The sequence below is a fragment of the Lagopus muta genome, chromosome 1, assembly GCF_023343835.1.
Source record: "Lagopus muta isolate bLagMut1 chromosome 1, bLagMut1 primary, whole genome shotgun sequence".
NCBI lineage: Eukaryota > Metazoa > Chordata > Aves > Galliformes > Phasianidae > Lagopus > Lagopus muta.
The window spans coordinates 164,147,363-164,165,427 of NC_064433.1; the positions used below are offsets into that span (position 1 = coordinate 164,147,363).

Here is an 18,065-nt window from a genome sequence, read left to right on the forward strand (position 1 = left end):
GGTCTTTGAAGGACTCCACTCATAGCTCCCTTTCCACTGGAAAAACAGTCCATTAACTCTTAAATAGAAAATGTCTAAAGCCCTGAAAAATGTTAATGGAATAGAAAACAGAGTCTAGTTTAATCATACCAGTAAGGTCATATTAAATATGATTCACTTACGATCAGTCTGGCTATTACATAAATTCAAACATGACTTAGAAAAGAAAAATCAATGGTAACAATCTTCAAGAAGGCCTTGAATTTTGAACTTAAATGGCCAAACAGTACTTTACAAAATATACCTCATAACGTTTCAATACATTTAAAACTGTCACTATTCATGAGCACTAAAGTTGAGGGATAAAAAGTTAACATCCTGTTCAGCTAGTATAAATGAAATTGCTCAGTCACAGAAAAGCCAATTCTCAGACAGAGAATTTGCTCAGGTCCTTTGTACCCAGTCTTCATGAAGTAAGGTGGTGTGGCAGTAGGAGCTGAACCTTCACATCAACATATTCCATTACATTTTGTTGCTGTGCAACAGATGGCAGCAGAGGGGCAGTTTGACAGAAAAGCATCCAACATGGAACTGTGTATGAAGCAAAGTTTCTGTAGTATGTTAGCACTGCTTAACATTAGTTTAATATACATAGGTTATTCTGAAAGTAATGTGCCTCCTATTTATTTCATGCAAACTACAACAGGTACAATGACCACAGTTTGATAGAGTAAATTCTCAGCTACAAAACATTATTTTTCAACACAGTCACTGCCATTAGCTGTGCACTTCTACCAGTGATAAACAAGAGCATGCATGCTGTGCTCAGAAAAATCAGCACCAGCAGAGGTGACCCACTTTCACTGTTGACACCGCTGAAACACGCCGCCCACTGCTTCACTGTGCTTCACCTGCCCTTCTATCACATACAAGACTTTTGGGCTCTCTTTAGAGAGTCCTTTTTCCTTGGAGAGGTGGAAAACTCACAAATTCTGCTTATCACTAAGTGGCACGTTTTCAGTTATTGGCTGAAGAAGCTAAAGATACAAGAACAGAGAACATGGCATGATAGTACAGAAAAGTCTGAACGTCTGAAAGTTGCCTATGCCTGTTTTATTAGCATGCAAGAGGAGGATGGTTTTGCTATATGGTAAATGTTGCCCACCATCTTGGAAAAGAGAAGTAAGAAGCCTGGGTCTCTTCAGTCTGGAGAGAAGGCAGATGTGATTGTGGTTTACCAAGCCATGTGGGTGCTGGTCAAGATGAATGAAGAACTGTTATTCACCCAACCCTCAATGCTTGAACAAGAGGCATTTGATAAACATTGTAAGAGATTGGTTCATGAAAGAGAGTAGTGAACTTGTGAACTTTCTGTAGAGACACAAGTACAAAAAGGGACCAGACAAATTTGAGCACAACAGGTCCATAAACATAGATTTAAAATGTGAAGCCGAAATGTACCCTGCAGTATCCTTGAGAAAACAGTGACAAATGTCGAGATCTCAAGTATGAAAGCAAAGACACAGAAGTGCTAGAGCTACATGCATTCTCTAAACAACTCATCTGCTGTTCCTGCTGGAAACAGAGCCATGGTTTGTTTTCAAACTGAGATGCATGGACAACTGGTTTGGCAAATAAGGCATGCCTTATAATGGTGCATCTGTTGGGTACATCTGAGCAGAGGCTGGAAATACTGGTGAAGACTGACTGCTAAACTGGAACAATCACACTCTTCTAGCTGGTCCCCAATGCAGGCAAAGTGAGATGCTATCTACTGGAATATTCATGTAGGCAGCGTGTTTAATTTCTCTGAAGTACACTTAAGCATGTTACTAAGATCCAAATTGATTTTAAAACTGGCAAAATGAGTGTAACTACTCTCATTTCTCCTCAAATGCTTGCTTTGCAATTCTTTAAAAACATTTTGTAAAAATTCACAAGCTATGCAGTTCACAAAACAAAGCCAAGCACATACAGTTGTTGCAGTACAAGTATATGAACCTCTTACCTTTTGGGTAAATGTCTTTCAAAGGCACATCTCCAGGTGCTAAAATTCTGGCTATTTGATTAGAAGCCACTAAAGTTACACAATTGGTTTGTTTTGCAGCTCCTCTTTTCCTTTGGGCTCCATAATAAAATGATTCAGAAGGGGAAGCGTGTTTGCGACTCAGAGAAGAGTTTCTTTTCCAACTGTACACTTCACTGGGAGACTGCAAGAGAGAAGATTGTAATGAAAAACAGAGGTACTACTACTGAGCCTAGAGAGAAAACCATCCCATCTTGAAGGTCTCTACACTTGCCAGTTATATAACATTACTGTTATAAACAAGGGCTTAGATACCTTACTCATATATAAACACCAACACCATTAACACCTGAAGCTATAGATCTGATTGTGAAGTGTTTCACCATCCTCACGTTCACATTCACATGGGCATGTACAATGAAATACAGGGCTCCAGTCTGTGTCAAGGAGAACAAAGTGTTTCATCACCAGCGTTAGTGCAACAGTGTGTAGCATCTTGGGCACTTCCCCTTCAATGCTATTTCACGTGTTCCATAGTTAAGTCATATCTACTTAAAATGACTACAGGAATATATTTATAATGAATATACTATACATAATGCTTACACTTCTCATATTATGAAAAGCTAGTGCAGTGGCAATAGCATAAATCCAAATCAGGTAAAATTCAGAAGCAAACTGCAAAGACATAGGGAATATTTTACTGACAAAGACACATTTTCGAATCATATTGGTTTTCAAAGTATTTTCTTCCATCATTTGTCTTTTCACAACATTCATGCATGATTACGGCTCAATTTTCTTTTTTGCCCCAATTTATTAAGCAAATATCACAAAGGATTGATTACACAAACAGTATCTCCTTTGTGCATCAACGGGCAGCAAATACAAGTAAAGAATTAAGCGTACCACTTTTATATTTCCCATGTTTGCCTCCAGTCTTTGCAGCAGCATTAGTCATTACACTGCTAAGTTTCACTTTCTTTACTAGTCCTTTTCTGTTTGTGTCACAGGATTTTTGGATACAGAGTGGACAGAATTGCATACATGATTTATACTTGATCACATCATTAAGTAGTGAAGGGGAGCATAATTTAGTTATTGTTTTCTTCATTTTCTTCATAAATGTAGAGGTTTGTTAGCTGCTGCACACGGAGCAAAAAGCTCACAGTTCAAAATGGTACTGATATACTTTTTTTCCAGTCATATTTAATTAAAAAACACAAGATAGGTAAAATACATGTGGCTCTGGGCAGCCTGATCTAGTGATTGGTGGCCCTCCCCATGGCTGGGGGTTGAAACTAGATGATTATTGTGGTCCTTTACAACCCAGGCCATTCTATGGTTCTATGATTCCACAGTCTCCAGCCAGCACTATCCAGAACTCATCTTCAGTGAAGTTTGGCTGTGTGACACATTATCTTGCCCAGTTGGTTATTATTTCAAATGCCACTGGAAACCTTTTAGATTAGGCTGTCATAGAGAAAGATGCACTCTACACGAATGCACCATTTACTGTCCTTCCTTCTTTTTCCATATCATTTGGTAAACAGGTACTTAATTGGTCAGAGAACAAATGAGATCATACTACTTCACAGTATAATAATGCCGGGTATTTACCATGAGGTCTGGGAAGCCAATAACAACAGTAGCATAGTTATGTTGATCTGAGAAAATCCTGTTGGGGGAGCTGATCTTTAGTCCCACAGCTGCACTGAGGCTTTCTGACGATAGCTGGGCGCTTGCAACTGCATGCGGTACACACAGTTCTGATGCTAAACAGGGAAATCAAACAAAATGAACGCCGTTTAATCCAGATGTGTAATAGGAAACACCATTAACCGTCTGAGTGCTGAGCACCAATCACTGCCATGACTTCGTGCAGAAACTTGCAAACAAAGATTTGATTACGCTATGCTATAAAGCAGATAAAAAAGAAAGCAGGAAATAATAGTAGTTTTGTAGAGTAGGGCACTTAAAATCAGGAAATACCAGCTAGGAAATATTTGCTTATACTACTGAATTTTGCCCTCTGCTGTGCAAACGAGGCGGGAAGCCTACAGAATGTAGCAGCATGTGATCTCATTAAAGATTTGTTTAATGCACACACACAAAAAGGCAAAATGTAGGTTTGTACAGGTGTCAGTGTGAAACTGCTCGGTGGCTGTCTTTCTGTCTTTGTAAATTAAGCACTGCTATTTGCAACACACTTCTGGTACATAATGGTCTAGTTTTCTTTAACTTAAGGAAAACTAAGTTTTATTCTGTGTAACTGTATCTGTACTTTACCTTCCCTCAAAATACCAACACAGTCAGAACCCCCTACCTTCAGTTCAGCAGTCTACTCTGTTTCCACTTCAACTGACAGACTATCTAGTTCACCTGTCAGCAGGAGGAAATCTTTCCTCCCTCAGAGGATGAATGGACTACAAGCTTGAGTCAGTGGAAAACCCCCACTGGTGTACCTTTTCTTAGCTTTCCTGGCACAGGTTCTGCCTCAAAGAATGACAGCAGGCTGAAGATGCTATATTCTGGGTTTGCTGAATACTTAGGAAAAAAAAAAGAGGAAAGGGGATGTAATAACCTCTGATATTGGGGCAAATAAAAAAATAAAAGATAACAAAGGATAAATACAGCAGAAAAAGCATGCAGGAGATCACTGTCCACAAATACTTTGAGACTGGAAATTTTAATAGGGTTTATACCCATCTAAGGAATGATACTTTATAATCGTTTCTAAATATGGTAGTAAGGGAAGGAAACTGTGCTCTGATGGAGCTTGATAACTTGAAAAACTGCCCAAAAGATAAAAAGGATCCCAGATATTTCAGCTACGGAAAGAGTACTTAGTATCAAATTTGTTGCTGTTCGTGTAAAATAAGCCTTATTTGTTGTTTGTCAGCAATGCTTGCCTCTATGAATCTATGATGTTTACACTGTGTTTATCTCATTCTTCATACTTAGGCTAGCCACAAGGACCAGGTAGACTTTTTCTTTAATGAATATAAATATAGTGCTTTCTTTTTCCCTTTGTCTCTCTTGGACACTGGAGAGAGGTCAAAACCCATTAACTGTTAGGTGGGATAAACATAGACTTCTAGCGTTACTAAACCTGATCAAACGCTCAGGGTTGACCATGTCATCAGATCTGAAGACAAGCAGACCTTCCCAAGCAGAACGATGGCCACTGGAGATTTCTGCCTTCTTCTGTAGCAGAAGACATGCTTCACTTCCCAGCACCATCTGGGACTTTTAAAGCACAAATTTTCCCTAGCTCCTAACGCAGGTATGATGGCCCCAGTGCCCTCCTGCGCACTTTCTGCAGATCTTTATGAATACTGACTTCCTTTCAGACCTTTTTATTTTTAAAAGCATTAGGGAATGTATTCTAGCTCAACTGAGTGTGTATAATAGATTTGCAAGAGTGTACAGACTGCATTCACCAATTGATGTGATTCCTTCTATGTGCTACTGACTGCCCAGTAATCTTTTTTCCTTTTCCTTTCTGTATGCTTCCACGTTTCCTGAAAGTCCATGACTGAAGGCCTTAAATGCTTTATGTAAACAACCTGAAGTTTGAGCATGGAATTTGCCATGCTTTGTGAAAAGTTGTTACCCACACGTGACCAGGGGAGGACAAAAAGAGAATCAGAGGGAAGGTTATCCGGACCTTTAAAGCAAAAGAGCCTTGTTTGTGCAGCTGCAAACACAGAAATGATTAAAAAAAAGAAAAAAAGAAGAACAAGCCAAGCTTGCATTCAATACCCGTTGTTAAGCCAAATCCCATGTCAGCTGGCTCTTCATTCAATGCATACAGCTGGCAAGCCTCACTGTCTTCAGCCTCCATATGGACACGCTTCGTTAAAAGAAATTTCCTGTAAAGGACGCATATTTATAATAATTCCGGATTAAGCTCGTAACTCTAAACAAGGACTTCAATTTTCTGAAAACTTTCTACATTTATATAAACAAGGCTATCAACACCTTGTTGTAAACCTAGGTGATTTATCAAACATCTGTGAGATAGGAAAGGGTAAGGCAGCCAGAGGCACATTTGTCTGCTGATGACTATTTACCCACTTCTACCCGCTGCACGTTCATATATTTTTATGTGGCATCCTACAGGGTTAAAAAACAGCTCCGAGACCAAGAGTGAACATCAACCAGGGACAAACGAGAAATAATGCCATTAAGAAAATTAGTTTTAACTGACTGATTTGTTTCACTTTCCACCAAGAGCCACCGGTCCTCAGCCACCAGGAAGACAGATTCCAGATTGATTGGCAGTGAGATGGTGTGAGTTTGGCCCTCTAATGCATCGAGTACAATAAGACGGTTTCTGTCAAATCAGAAGCCACAAGAAGAATAATTAAACAGGCATGTATGTGAGGTGAATCATTATAGGTCAATAAAATACAAGCATATGATTTAAATCTCACCCTTTTTCCTTGTAGAACACCAGCCAGTTTTTGTGTGAAAACTCTCGGCACATTTTGTAGCTGCTCTGTACAGAAATATGTTGTACAGCAATTAGGGTTTGTTAGGTTATTTCCAGTGAGTTTCCCTGACCCCCCTCAAAGTGTACAACACTTTTTTTTCCCCTGCATTGAGACTAACTCACTGCATTAATTACTTCCCAAAATACTATCTAGACTGTCTTGTCCTAAATCATATAACTGCATCATAATTTAGTTCATTACTTGGACATAATCTCTTGTAACAAAACGTTCTGTTATTCCCAGCTCTAGCTCCAAGGAGGAAGATATTAAATACACACATCCTCTGACAATATGACATTTATATCTTTGCTGCAAGAGTAAATAATTCAGTGCTTGGGTCCCCCAAACAGTAAGAGAGACAATCCTGGGGCTGTTTTTGCAATATTAAGCTATGATTTCCAACAGAGAGAGTATATTATGTTTTTTACTATAAGACTGGTGAGGTGCTGGCACAGGCTGCCCAGAGAGGTGTGGATGCCCCATCCCTGGAGGTGTTCAAGGCCAGGTTGGATGGGGCTCTGGGCAGCCTTGTGTAGTATTGAATGTGGAGGTTGGTGGCCCTACCTGTGGCAGGGGGGTTGGAGATTCGTGATCCTTGAGGTCCCTTCCAACCCAAGCCATTCTATGATTCTATGATAATAGAGGCAAGTGCTATTTCTCACCGTCTCTTCCTTGCTGCTCCACCAGCGTGTTCTCCGGGGAGAATCTTGAGCATCTGGCAAGAGCAAAAGCCGACGAATGGCACCATTGTTTGTATCCAACAACAACACAACATTGCTCTGTAAAAGAAAAGCAGATCTGCGTACATCTCAAACCCATTTAAGAATCTACAATAAATCTGTTTGAAGCACTCTTGAAACTCAAGCAGCTTTTTGAAAAGATTATCTAGGCTTCATTGGATACAGGCTGAGTATTCTTGGTCCATTTCAGTGCCCAAGGAGAAATGTAACCTGTGCAAGCTAAGTAACTGTAAAAGGGCTTGAGTATTTCAGCTTTTCCATGGTGTTTTTCTTATACAGCTCACCTCCATTCCTGCATAAGCTCCAGAAACTAGACTAGCATGTCTAAGCTGCAGCCAGCTACATGTGCAAGACATACCAGTTTTGCTCTGTCAAACCACTAAAATATTTGCTTTCAGTTTTTTTGTTTCCTTAGCATTACTCTGAAGTACCGACTGCCTAACTTACAACTTACAAATGGCTTAGTATTTTCTGTCAGTGTCACACTTCAAGCTTCTGATTCCTTGAAGCCTATTAAAAACCCCAGTGTGTGAAAATCCTGTGACTTGGGTGCTCAGTGAGCTTAGTGTCAGGGGGAGGATGCTGCCAGAGGACAGCAGGATGGCTCCAGAGGATTAAAACTAAGACAGGATTCTGAACAGTACTGCAAGCATCCTCCACATAAAACATGCAAAGATACGGTATGCTAACTTTTGAACAACTTCAGATTTCTCAGACTGTTACTCAATGCCTCATCGATGTCAAATGATGGGGAGGGGGACCAACATTTCCCTTTGCCACCTCCAGGTCACACATGGGGCAGGGAGTGCAGTACGGATGAAGCTTTTTCCCTGCCTGCTGCACAGTGCCACAGCTGTCCCCACTGCTGTGATCCACGTGCCACATGGACCTAACGTGTCTCAGGTGCTGCAGCCAAGTCAGGAGTGCATGATACGGATGAATGCACCTGACACAGAAAAGACACACCTTGAAGGATTAGCTTTTTTGCAGGGTCATTTTAAACATGCCTTTTTACAAAGTATTGTAGCTGCTCCTAACTTATTTAACTAACGGTTCAAGGGAACAATCATTCAGAGGCAGCCTTACCTGCAGCAAATGAAATTGAAAAGGTACAAAAGAACACGTTAATGAAGCCTTGGCTTTAATTTTTTGTTTGCCATTTAAGGAAGCATTAAGGACATGAGGTTCTGCAAGGGCTTACTAAAAGTAAACTGTCCACGTACAACATCTGCAATAACGCACGACAGACGTTAAGGGAGTAAAACATAAATTCCCACAAAATTGTCCTAAATAAAACAAGTACAAACAATCTGAGTCACAGTGTTTCTGTTCCGTTTGGGTATGCTTCATACTTTCACTAGGATTATTTGGGAGAATTAACTTCATTCAGTGATGACAGTCATTCGAAGCTAAATATGGTAAAGCACGTAAAATATTACCATGTTATTTGGAGCATTTGGGAATTTCAGCTGGAGTTGAATACGTCTGAAAAAAGAAGTTTGCTTATGTATTACAAACCAAAATTACAGAAACATGGTTCAGGAAACAAATAGGGCATTTGCTTTGGATTTTGGTTTTCTGCCATGTTTTATTTATATGGTTCAGCAGCACGCTGAACGCATTCGCCTTCCACATAAGATAAAGAGCACATACGAATCAATTACATTCTTCCACTTAGCGTTAAATTTATGAGAGCAGTTGGTAATATAAAAAACCTTTCTACTCCACCCCTTTTGATGTTAATGGTTTCCTTCTGTGCTAAGTGACTGATGTATATTCTGTCTGTGTTTAAGAATAGATTTTTGCGTCACTGCAAACACGTCCAAAAGCAGCTTTGGCAACTCCTCAAGTGGGCTGGGAAAAGAGGCTGGTGTGCAATTCCGCTATGTTTGTTCTTGACTGGGAGAAAAGTAACCTTTGGGCGACCTCACGACCCCAGTGTCTGGAATTCCAAACTTTGGACAGATGAAACAACCAATCCCATGAAGTGCCGGGCCTTTATTTTTAGTTACTGCAAAGTTTCCCTTTCCTTACTGCTGTTTTTATTTTAGCAAGCATTTTCCTCTTAAAAGTCCTGAAACCAAGCAGGGCTGTGATTTCACTTTGCTGGTATGGGAAGCTGTTTCTTATGGTCTTGCAGACAGAGCAGAGCTACGGGAAGGAATAAATTTCAAATTCAGAGTAAGACAGTATAAACAATTCAGCTTAACCCTCTTGTATTCTTCTCCCCATGCTTACTTTTGCTGGCTCATTCTTTTCTGCCCTCAGTGCTCACACAAGCCTGCAAACACTCTCCTTTGCTGTGAGCTTCAGATGAGTGATTCACAGCTCTGGACAGTGCACACTCACCTTGTCTCATGTCCACAAGCATCTTTTCTATTAGTGCCGCTCCACAACCTCTGGAGTGATGCACAAGTGGCAATACTGCTGGTGTAGATCTTTCTTCTGAGTGCATACATCAGAATGTTACACAGAGGTTTCAGATGCTAGTGCTGGGAGGCTGCAAGTCATTCCTTCACACAGAGGGTGGTGATGCACTGGAACAGGTTGCCCAAGGAGGCTGTGGATGCCCCATCCCTGCAGGCATTCAAGGCCAGGCTGGATGTGGCTCTGGGCGGCCTGGTCTGGTGGTTGGTGACCCTGCACATAGCAGGGGGTTGAAACTAGATGATCATTGTGGTCCTTTTCAACCCAGGCCATTCTGTATTTTCATGATTCTATGTTTCTATGCTTCCATTCCCAGATCCCCACGTGTCTGTCTAGATCACAACATGTTAAAAACTATCTTCTTTTAAAGGATGTTTCCACGTAGTGAGCAAGGTGGATCCCCACGTCAACTCCTATGTCACATACTTCCTCTCACTACATGCTATCTGGGAGCTCTGACAAAGCCCCAGCAGCACGTGGGACAAGGAAAAGCACTTCCTTCCCTTCCTATCCCAGTTCCTGACAGAGAAAGATAAAAGCAGAGTTAAAGGAAGCTGGCTGACACTGCCTGGACAAAGTTCATTGTGCTCACTGAGGCAGGCTGTAGGTTACTCTGTTTGGTTGCAGCCTTTCAGCTTGCAAGAAAATAATGAAGTACGCAGTTAATTTATATGTGAATCAATGCTCAATGTGTATTTTCTTCCTATATAATTCCAATATAAAATCATAACAGAGCTTTTCAAAATTCTTTTCACTTGCTATTCTTCCAACTGCTAAATATATTAGAAATGCATTAAGAAAAAGTTATAGGAGGTAGGCACGCTTGTGGCTTTAGGAAATAGGGGTACGCCCTTAATACTTGTGGGGAGGATGGGGCAGAGGCTTTAAAAAGATGCATGTTTCCCCTCTACGTTGCAATTTCCACTTTGCAAGTAAATGATCTGAGCTTTCAGAAGACTGTCAGCTCAGATTAAACAAAGAGTCAAATGGGCTCATTGAGCCCATTGGCTGCTTCATAGAATACAATAATCTACCCTTTCTTCCAAGAAGATGTAGAGATGCCTTAAAACCAGATAAATGTCTGATTTATACAATAAAACTAAATCCTGAAGAAGTTCAGCTCTAGTAAAATTTTATTCAAAGGGACAAGGAGGAATGGTGATTTTTCATTTTATTTCACTGGAGGGCTCTACTGAATCCAGATGGATGTTATCTGAGAAATAAATTACAAGCTTATTCTAAGAGCTACAATATCATCACCTCATCCTTTCCAGCAGTTATCAACCATTTAAATGGTTCTTTTAAAAACTTAGTTATAAACATTCATTTTCAAAGACCTTGATTAAACAAGAAACTTGGAAAAATTTTATAGCTTTTGATATTTCATAAAACCACTAATTAGGCAATACCAGCTGTCAAGTGATTTTTTATTTTTATTTTTGTAAGTATAGCTTCTGATTTCTACAAATACTGCTCATATTTCTGTCTTTCTGTAAGTGTACATAGACCAATCTCTAAAGCATCACACATATAATTTACGTTATTTGTCTTTTTAGCAGATCTGTTTGATGTATCCTTAGCACATGTAGGTGATCCTTGGAGCCGTGCCCCAAATACAAACGTGCCACTGATCCACTTGTATGTGAATGCTGCAAATTTTGAGATTAAGGCTGCCAGAGACCTGAGTACACCCAAAGGAAGACTCTACTCTTCAAGTAGACAGGCACTTCCGGAGGGCAATTATCTGTGCTCTAGCTTAGCCAGGACGAATCTTCTTTCAGATCACCTTTGCCCACTCAACAGATACATATGGCACTCAGATAATTAGCACAGACTATACACTTCCTTGCTAATATCATAAATAGTATCTTACTTAATTTCATGTACGGTACTGTCCACCTCATTTCATAGGTGTACTGTGAAGGCACATGACTTTTCCGTGGCTCCACCTCAGGAAGAGTTAGGAACCAAAGCTCTCAGGGGAAAAATTAAACTATTTGAGAATAGATCTTTTGATTAAGGGGGAACTACAAATCCAGAGATCTCATCACAAGCCCTAATATAAGGAAGGATGGCAGTGGCTGTGAAGACTACAACAGCTGCGTATGGTTGTGTTTTGGTACCTCGCTTGAAAAGCAATCCTAAATAAATTATTCATGTAGTCCATGGATACAAACATGCTATACACAAAAGAAGCATTTTTCATCTTTCTTTTTTTCTTTTTTTTTCCTGTGTAAGATGGTTACTTAAGTTACCCAGGGAGTCTAAAATAACTTTTGAATGGTGTCCTAAGTACACAATGACTGTTTGCAAGCAAATGTGTAGTTTATTGGAACACACATTCACACTCAGTAAGGTCTACCTTAATATTAACTCAGTGTAGCAAGTCCTAAATTAATGCAAAGCATTCAGTACATTGTAATTCAGTATTACTTTCCGGCAGTATAAGTGGGTTTATTTTCAGACAGGATTTGTTCAATTTAGCACTTGCTAAGAAAGGCAAGACTGGAAACTGGCAATATTTAAGCATTGTCAGGGAAAAAAACCAAGAGGTTACAGCTTAGTGGAAGTCAGCTGGAAAGGGACAATGAGCTACTACAGAGCAACCTTTATTTCAGAGCTCAGTCACACTGCTGTTGAAAAATACATGCCATAAAGATAGGCAAAGCCAGTCACAGACTTAATTAACAATCCAAAGCTTTATGGACAGATCTCTGATTAAAACCTTGCTGCTGAAAGAGAATCCTCCTGTCATTTGGTTAAAAACCAATATAGCCTGGCAATTTTTTTCATGGTGGGAATCTCAGACACTCAGAAAGCAAAGAATATTGCTGGGTTTTATATTAAAAAGTGTGAGACATTCTAAACATTCTTAGACACAAGATAGACTGCCATCTGTTTTACTGTTTCCTGCATTGACTTTGCCAAAAAAGAAAGGCCAAGTATTGTTTAGAATCGTACAAATTTGTTATGTCCATCCCGAAATAACCCAAATCATACAGCTATAACTGTTCAAGACAACTGTACAAGCAATCTCAATAACAGGTATCTTCAGAATTGCATCTTTACTGTTGGCGTTCAGAAGTGTCCAAGGCAAATCTAAAGAAGGCATATGCAGCTCTACCAAAGGCAGAATTATGTTTCTTGTAAGGTATTAAATTTGATTGCTGTGTTTGAGACCACAAAAAGGAATCAACACTTGAAAAATTTTTCTGGAACAACGCTATCACAGAGCTACTAAAATCACAGAATGGTTTGGGTTGGAAGGGGCCTTTAAGGCCATCTAGTTCCAACTCCCTGCTGTAGGCAGGGACACCTCCCTCTACACCAGGTTGCTCAAAGCTCCATCCAGCCTGGCCTTGAATGCTTCCAGGGAGGGGGCATCCACAGCCTTTCTGGGCAACCTGTTCCAGTGCCTCGCCACTCTCACAGTGAAGAATTTCTTCCTAATATCAGGTCTACATCTTCCACTCTAAAACCATTTTCCCTCATCCTGTTGCTGTGTGCCCATACAAAAAGTCCCTCCCCAGCTTTCCTGTAGGCCCCCTTCAGGTACTGGAGGGCTGCTATAAGATCTCCTTGCAGCCTTCTCTTCTCCAGGCTGAACATCCCCAGCTCTGTCAGCCTGTCCTCATAGTGGAGGTGCTCCAGCCCTCTGATCATTTCTGTGGCCCTCTTCTGGACCTGCTCCAACAACTCCACGTCCTTCTTGTCATTCTAATACTAGTTATGGAATGACTGAAAACTACTTAAACCCCAATTCAGTGTACAAAAAGCTCTGCTAAATGGGTATCTCTCCCCTATTGAAAAATGGGAAGACGAAATTCGAAACAAAAGGAAAAGGAAAAATTAATCAATGATAACGACTAGATTAAACACAAAATCACTGTGACTGGTAGGTCACATTACATGAGTAATGATTAGTAACAATAAAATACAAATACTAATCAGCCACATTTTGTCAACTCTTGTCTCTTCTTACTCTTGGGCAAAAAGGTTTTCAATTGGAATTGTTCAACTCAACAACTGACAGTACTAGAAAGTCAAAAATCTGTGGAAAGTACGCATTAACTGGCTCTGAAAAAAAGAATTTAAGTCAAACCAACCCTGAATTCTTCAGTGGTTCTAAATTTTCATTGCAGATACACTAAATTTTCAAGTATCTGTATTTTAGATGTTACGGAACGCAACAGGATTCACAAAACAAAGCAAAAACAGTGGCATGAAGCACACATAAGCAGCAATTCACTTTGTGACTCAGGAAATGTCTCCTTCATACACTGCACAAAAAATTAAAAAGAGAGCAAGAACTTAAATTCAACAGACACAGCAAAAAACAGCTTAGTCTATACTTTTCAAATACATGCTGCTTGACTGACACTCCTGAACTCAATTCAGCTTCCCTTCCTTCATAAAGGCCAACCTTCCTCTATCAGTGAGAGAAAGAAGTAAGTAGAGCTCAGTTTCAATAATGCAAAAGGACATAAAAGGTTCTAGTAAATCATCTACAAAGTGCAAGAGAAAAATCTCCACATAAAAACTAAAGCTGAGGCAAGTCTCAGGCTGCAAGTATAATGAGAAATAGAGCACTCAGAAGCAGCTAGACTTATCCAGCCTATTTCTGTCTGTAGAGGAGACACCTTAGTGATTCTGCCTTCTGTTCACAACTAAACATTTAGCTGCAGCGTTATGGTTGCGTGTTGGTCTTTGTTGCTTATTCATTTTTCTTACCTCCTCTTCATGCAGAATCACTTGACCTTTGAGTGGATTTCCCAGTGGTGCCACAGTCACAAAAGGCTGCCAGACATGTCCAACTGTTCTTGGGAAGATGTCATACAAATCCACAAAGTATCCATTCTTACTAGAGACATTCATGAAGTACAAGGAAACAGGATTGCAGGTAGTAACATAAAGCACATTGTCAGTTTCCTCTTCTGAAATAAGAAAGTAACGATAAGAGAAGGCAACAGACATTGCAAATCCCTCTTAAGGAGGCTCTTGCCACAACACTATGAACTCTTTAAACAAGTAGTCCAAGACACGTTCGCCTAGATAAGGCCTGCCAGCATACGCAAAATGTGCCAGGATCTTCTTCTTTGTTTCTAATTTTGTTTCTCCCTCCTTCTTTAGCTCATTCTTTCTTTCAATTAATACAATTAATATACACAAGGGATGAAAGCAGACTTCACAAAGAGCACTTCATGCTGGCTTTCAGACAAAGCTCAAAACCAAACCAAAGTTACATGGTTTCTCTTTAACAGTCATGAAAGCTTGAGAATGTATTTGGAACTCAGGCTACAAGCAGGACAAGCAGCACTCCATTACTGATCACCAGCAATCTGTTTATAATACATTACGAAGTTTAGACACTGAAGGATAAACTCTAAAGAAGTTTATGAATATTGCCAATGATGCAACTCACTATGGTACATTAATATAGATAACTAAAGCAGGCTTGATTCAGAGGGAAAGAATTAAAATCGTTTTAAGCACAGCACTCTGCAAGTTGTAAGATTTGCTTTAAAACTGCACTGACCCAGAGAAAAAGCCAAAGCATCATTTTCTGAAGCATTACAGTGTTGAACATAAAAACTAGACAGACTTGCAATTTTGTGGCTGTGCTCTACTTTAAATATCCTTCTCCTGGTTTGAGAAGCATGCATATCCTTACAAAGACCACAGTGTATCACTGAAATTATGCTCGCTTTCCAATGACTGATTATTTTTTTATTTCAACTACTGCTAAAAAAAAAAAAGGAAAAAAAAAAAGGAAAAAAAAAAAAGTGGAAAAAGATAGATTATTTTTCACAGAATCACAGAATCATAAAGGTTGGAAGGGATTTCTGGAGATCACCTAGTCCAACCCCACTGCTAAAGCAGTTCCATTTAGCAGGTTGCACAGGTAGGCATCCAGACTGGTTTTGAGTATCTCAGAGGGACTCCATGACCCCTCTGGGCAGCTTGTCCCAGTGCTCTGTTACCCTCAAAGTAAAGGAATTCTTCCACACGTTTTTATGGCACTTTCTGTGTTTCTTATCCACTTATCCACTGTGTTTCTTATGCCACTTATCCAGTTACTGCACATCACTGAGAAGAGCTTGGCCCTATCCACTTGACTCCCACCATTTAGATATTTATAAGCATTGGTAAGATCCCCTCTCAGTCTTCTCCAGGCTGAATTGTCCCAGGTCTTTTCTATACTCCAAGTCCTAGTACTATTCCTGTAGTCATTTGCAAACAAACCCATAAATATTAACTACTGAACATACACTGAAGTGTTGTTTTTACCCTTAGAATCACATTTTAATGTTCTTTATTCTGTCACTGGCCATCAGCAGGCATTTATGATGTCAACAGCCCAACTCTTCTTCATCTCCAGGATATTTCCTGTATCTGTGACACTGGGGACCATTACAATAGTTAATTGTATTTCTTACTTCACCTTTTGTGACAGTGACATCGCAAACAAGGTTAGTTTCATCCAAAGGCAGTGTCCAATAAGCAAGTTCTTCTGTGAAGTTGAGGGACCGGGCTTCATGTCGTTCCAGTGGAAATCCTTGAATATTTAAGTACACAGGGCCCTGAAACAAACAGTAATGAGGGCTTGCTAAAATAATTTGCTTGCTATTCGGTATTCAAATCTAGAAGCTTTCTTCAAAACCATTCATACAAATAACATCAGAAACAGATTAATGGCAGGGAAGGAGAAATGCTTTTCTGCAAGCTTTCTGAATGTTCATGCTGTCATTTTCTTTGCAGTATAGCAACCATCACGCCTCCCTTTTTAGTGGGTTGGTTTGCAACCATTACTGCTCAACGGTCTGAGTATCACGTTCTGATAAAATTCAATCCATACAAGGGAAAAAGACATCAGAATATATTTTTTGTCCCAAAGAAGTTCAATGGCAACTTCTTGTTTTATAAATCCCACATCAAATTAGTAGTTTGGGGTTTTTCCTTACTGTTGCAATAATTACTGAAGTTATGCCAAGTGCTCAAAGCTGAAAAGGACTTTAAAGCTTCGGCTGCAGGCCAAATTGTACCAAAGTTTCAGATTCAATCCTGGCAATGCCAAAGACCCCTAAGAATTCAGCTGTGTGTAAAATAAATGCAGAAAGAAGCTTTCTTTTCAGTCTCTGATCTTATCCAAAAACTGAGGTCTGGGGGCTGAAGCCAACCACCTCCAAGCATCCAAACCAACTGCAGAGTTCTTTCAAATATGATATTTTCAGTGTCCTTATAAATAGCTCTTTTCAAGAACTTCTGAGCAAACGTAGTGATTTTTAAAGGGCAGCCTACACTCTGAGGGTGAGGTACACATAACAGTTCATTTTTCAAGTCAGCATTAAAAAGCATCAGCAGGTAACAAGGATCAAACTTTGCATATGCTCTTTTTCCTAAAGAAACTACACTTGAGATTCTTCACATCCCAACACATAAAAAGAGTGCTGTATAAAAAAATAAAAAGAAAGAAGAAAGAGACAAACCTTTACATCTATTTTTTGAGTTTCTGTGGGACACAGCAGTTTCTGTTGTGCATTCCCCGGCTGATCAATTTTCCAGTAGCCCATAAATTTATGATCTGGTAATGGCAATCTGTCAAACAATGTAGGAACAAACGTATTTTTATATTCATTAACCAGCAACTGATATGGAATAAATCATTTAAATAACAGCATTCTTCCAACTTGTCATATTTGAAGGTTTTCCTGCACAAAATGCTTCCTCATTTCTTTCATGTTTTAAATCACAAAAATCATAGAATCATAGAATGGCCTGGGTTGAAAAGGACTGTAATGATCCTCCAATTTCAACCCCCCTGCTATGTGCAGGGTCACCAACCACCAGACCAGGCTGCTTAGAGAATTTAGCCTTCTGGAATACTAATAACGTCACAACCTGAACAGCATGATAAAAGAAGGAATCTTTCACATAATATGGTCTCAGATGAAACACTCTTCCATTCTGAATTATCTAGGACATGTAGCAAAATACATCCAAGCCATCTCTTGCTTTGCTGTACTCGAGTCAGGCAGGATGTGATAGTACTGCTTCAAGGGACTATTGCAAGCAACACGCCCCTCTAAAAACAGTAAACTAAGCAGAGTAAACACTGTGAAAAGTTAACTATGCAATAAATGCATATTAAATGCAATAAATGCAGTTTTGCCACTGCTCCCATGGACATAGGCAATGTAATACAAACGTGAGAGCATGCCACTGCCTTCAGCAGCCTACAGGATTGGCATACCCTTCTTTCAGAGCCTCTGTTGGTTTTGCTGGCCTAAGTTCTTAATTTCTCTGCATTTTACTTAGGGAAGAAACACACAGGCTACAGCAAAATCATTTATAAAGGAAAAGAAAATGCTGGCATATGACAAAGTAGCTTGACAG

The 18,065-nt window shown here is 39.8% G+C and overlaps 1 protein-coding gene across 1 annotated transcript in view; it reads right to left on the bottom strand.

Moving 5' to 3' along the window:
- VWA8 (von Willebrand factor A domain containing 8) overlaps positions 1-18,065 on the bottom strand; it is a 182,792-nt gene that overhangs the window by 46,114 nt on the left and 118,613 nt on the right. The window contains exons 27-35 of the mRNA XM_048932672.1: positions 17,159-17,267; positions 16,114-16,252; positions 14,403-14,605; positions 7,167-7,283; positions 6,445-6,509; positions 6,219-6,344; positions 5,771-5,880; positions 3,626-3,780; positions 1,988-2,189 (exon numbers count right to left, since the gene is read on the bottom strand). Coding sequence (XP_048788629.1) covers positions 1,988-2,189; positions 3,626-3,780; positions 5,771-5,880; positions 6,219-6,344; positions 6,445-6,509; positions 7,167-7,283; positions 14,403-14,605; positions 16,114-16,252; positions 17,159-17,267 — 1,226 coding nt within the window. The remainder of the gene's footprint in view (positions 1-1,987; positions 2,190-3,625; positions 3,781-5,770; positions 5,881-6,218; positions 6,345-6,444; positions 6,510-7,166; positions 7,284-14,402; positions 14,606-16,113; positions 16,253-17,158; positions 17,268-18,065) is intronic.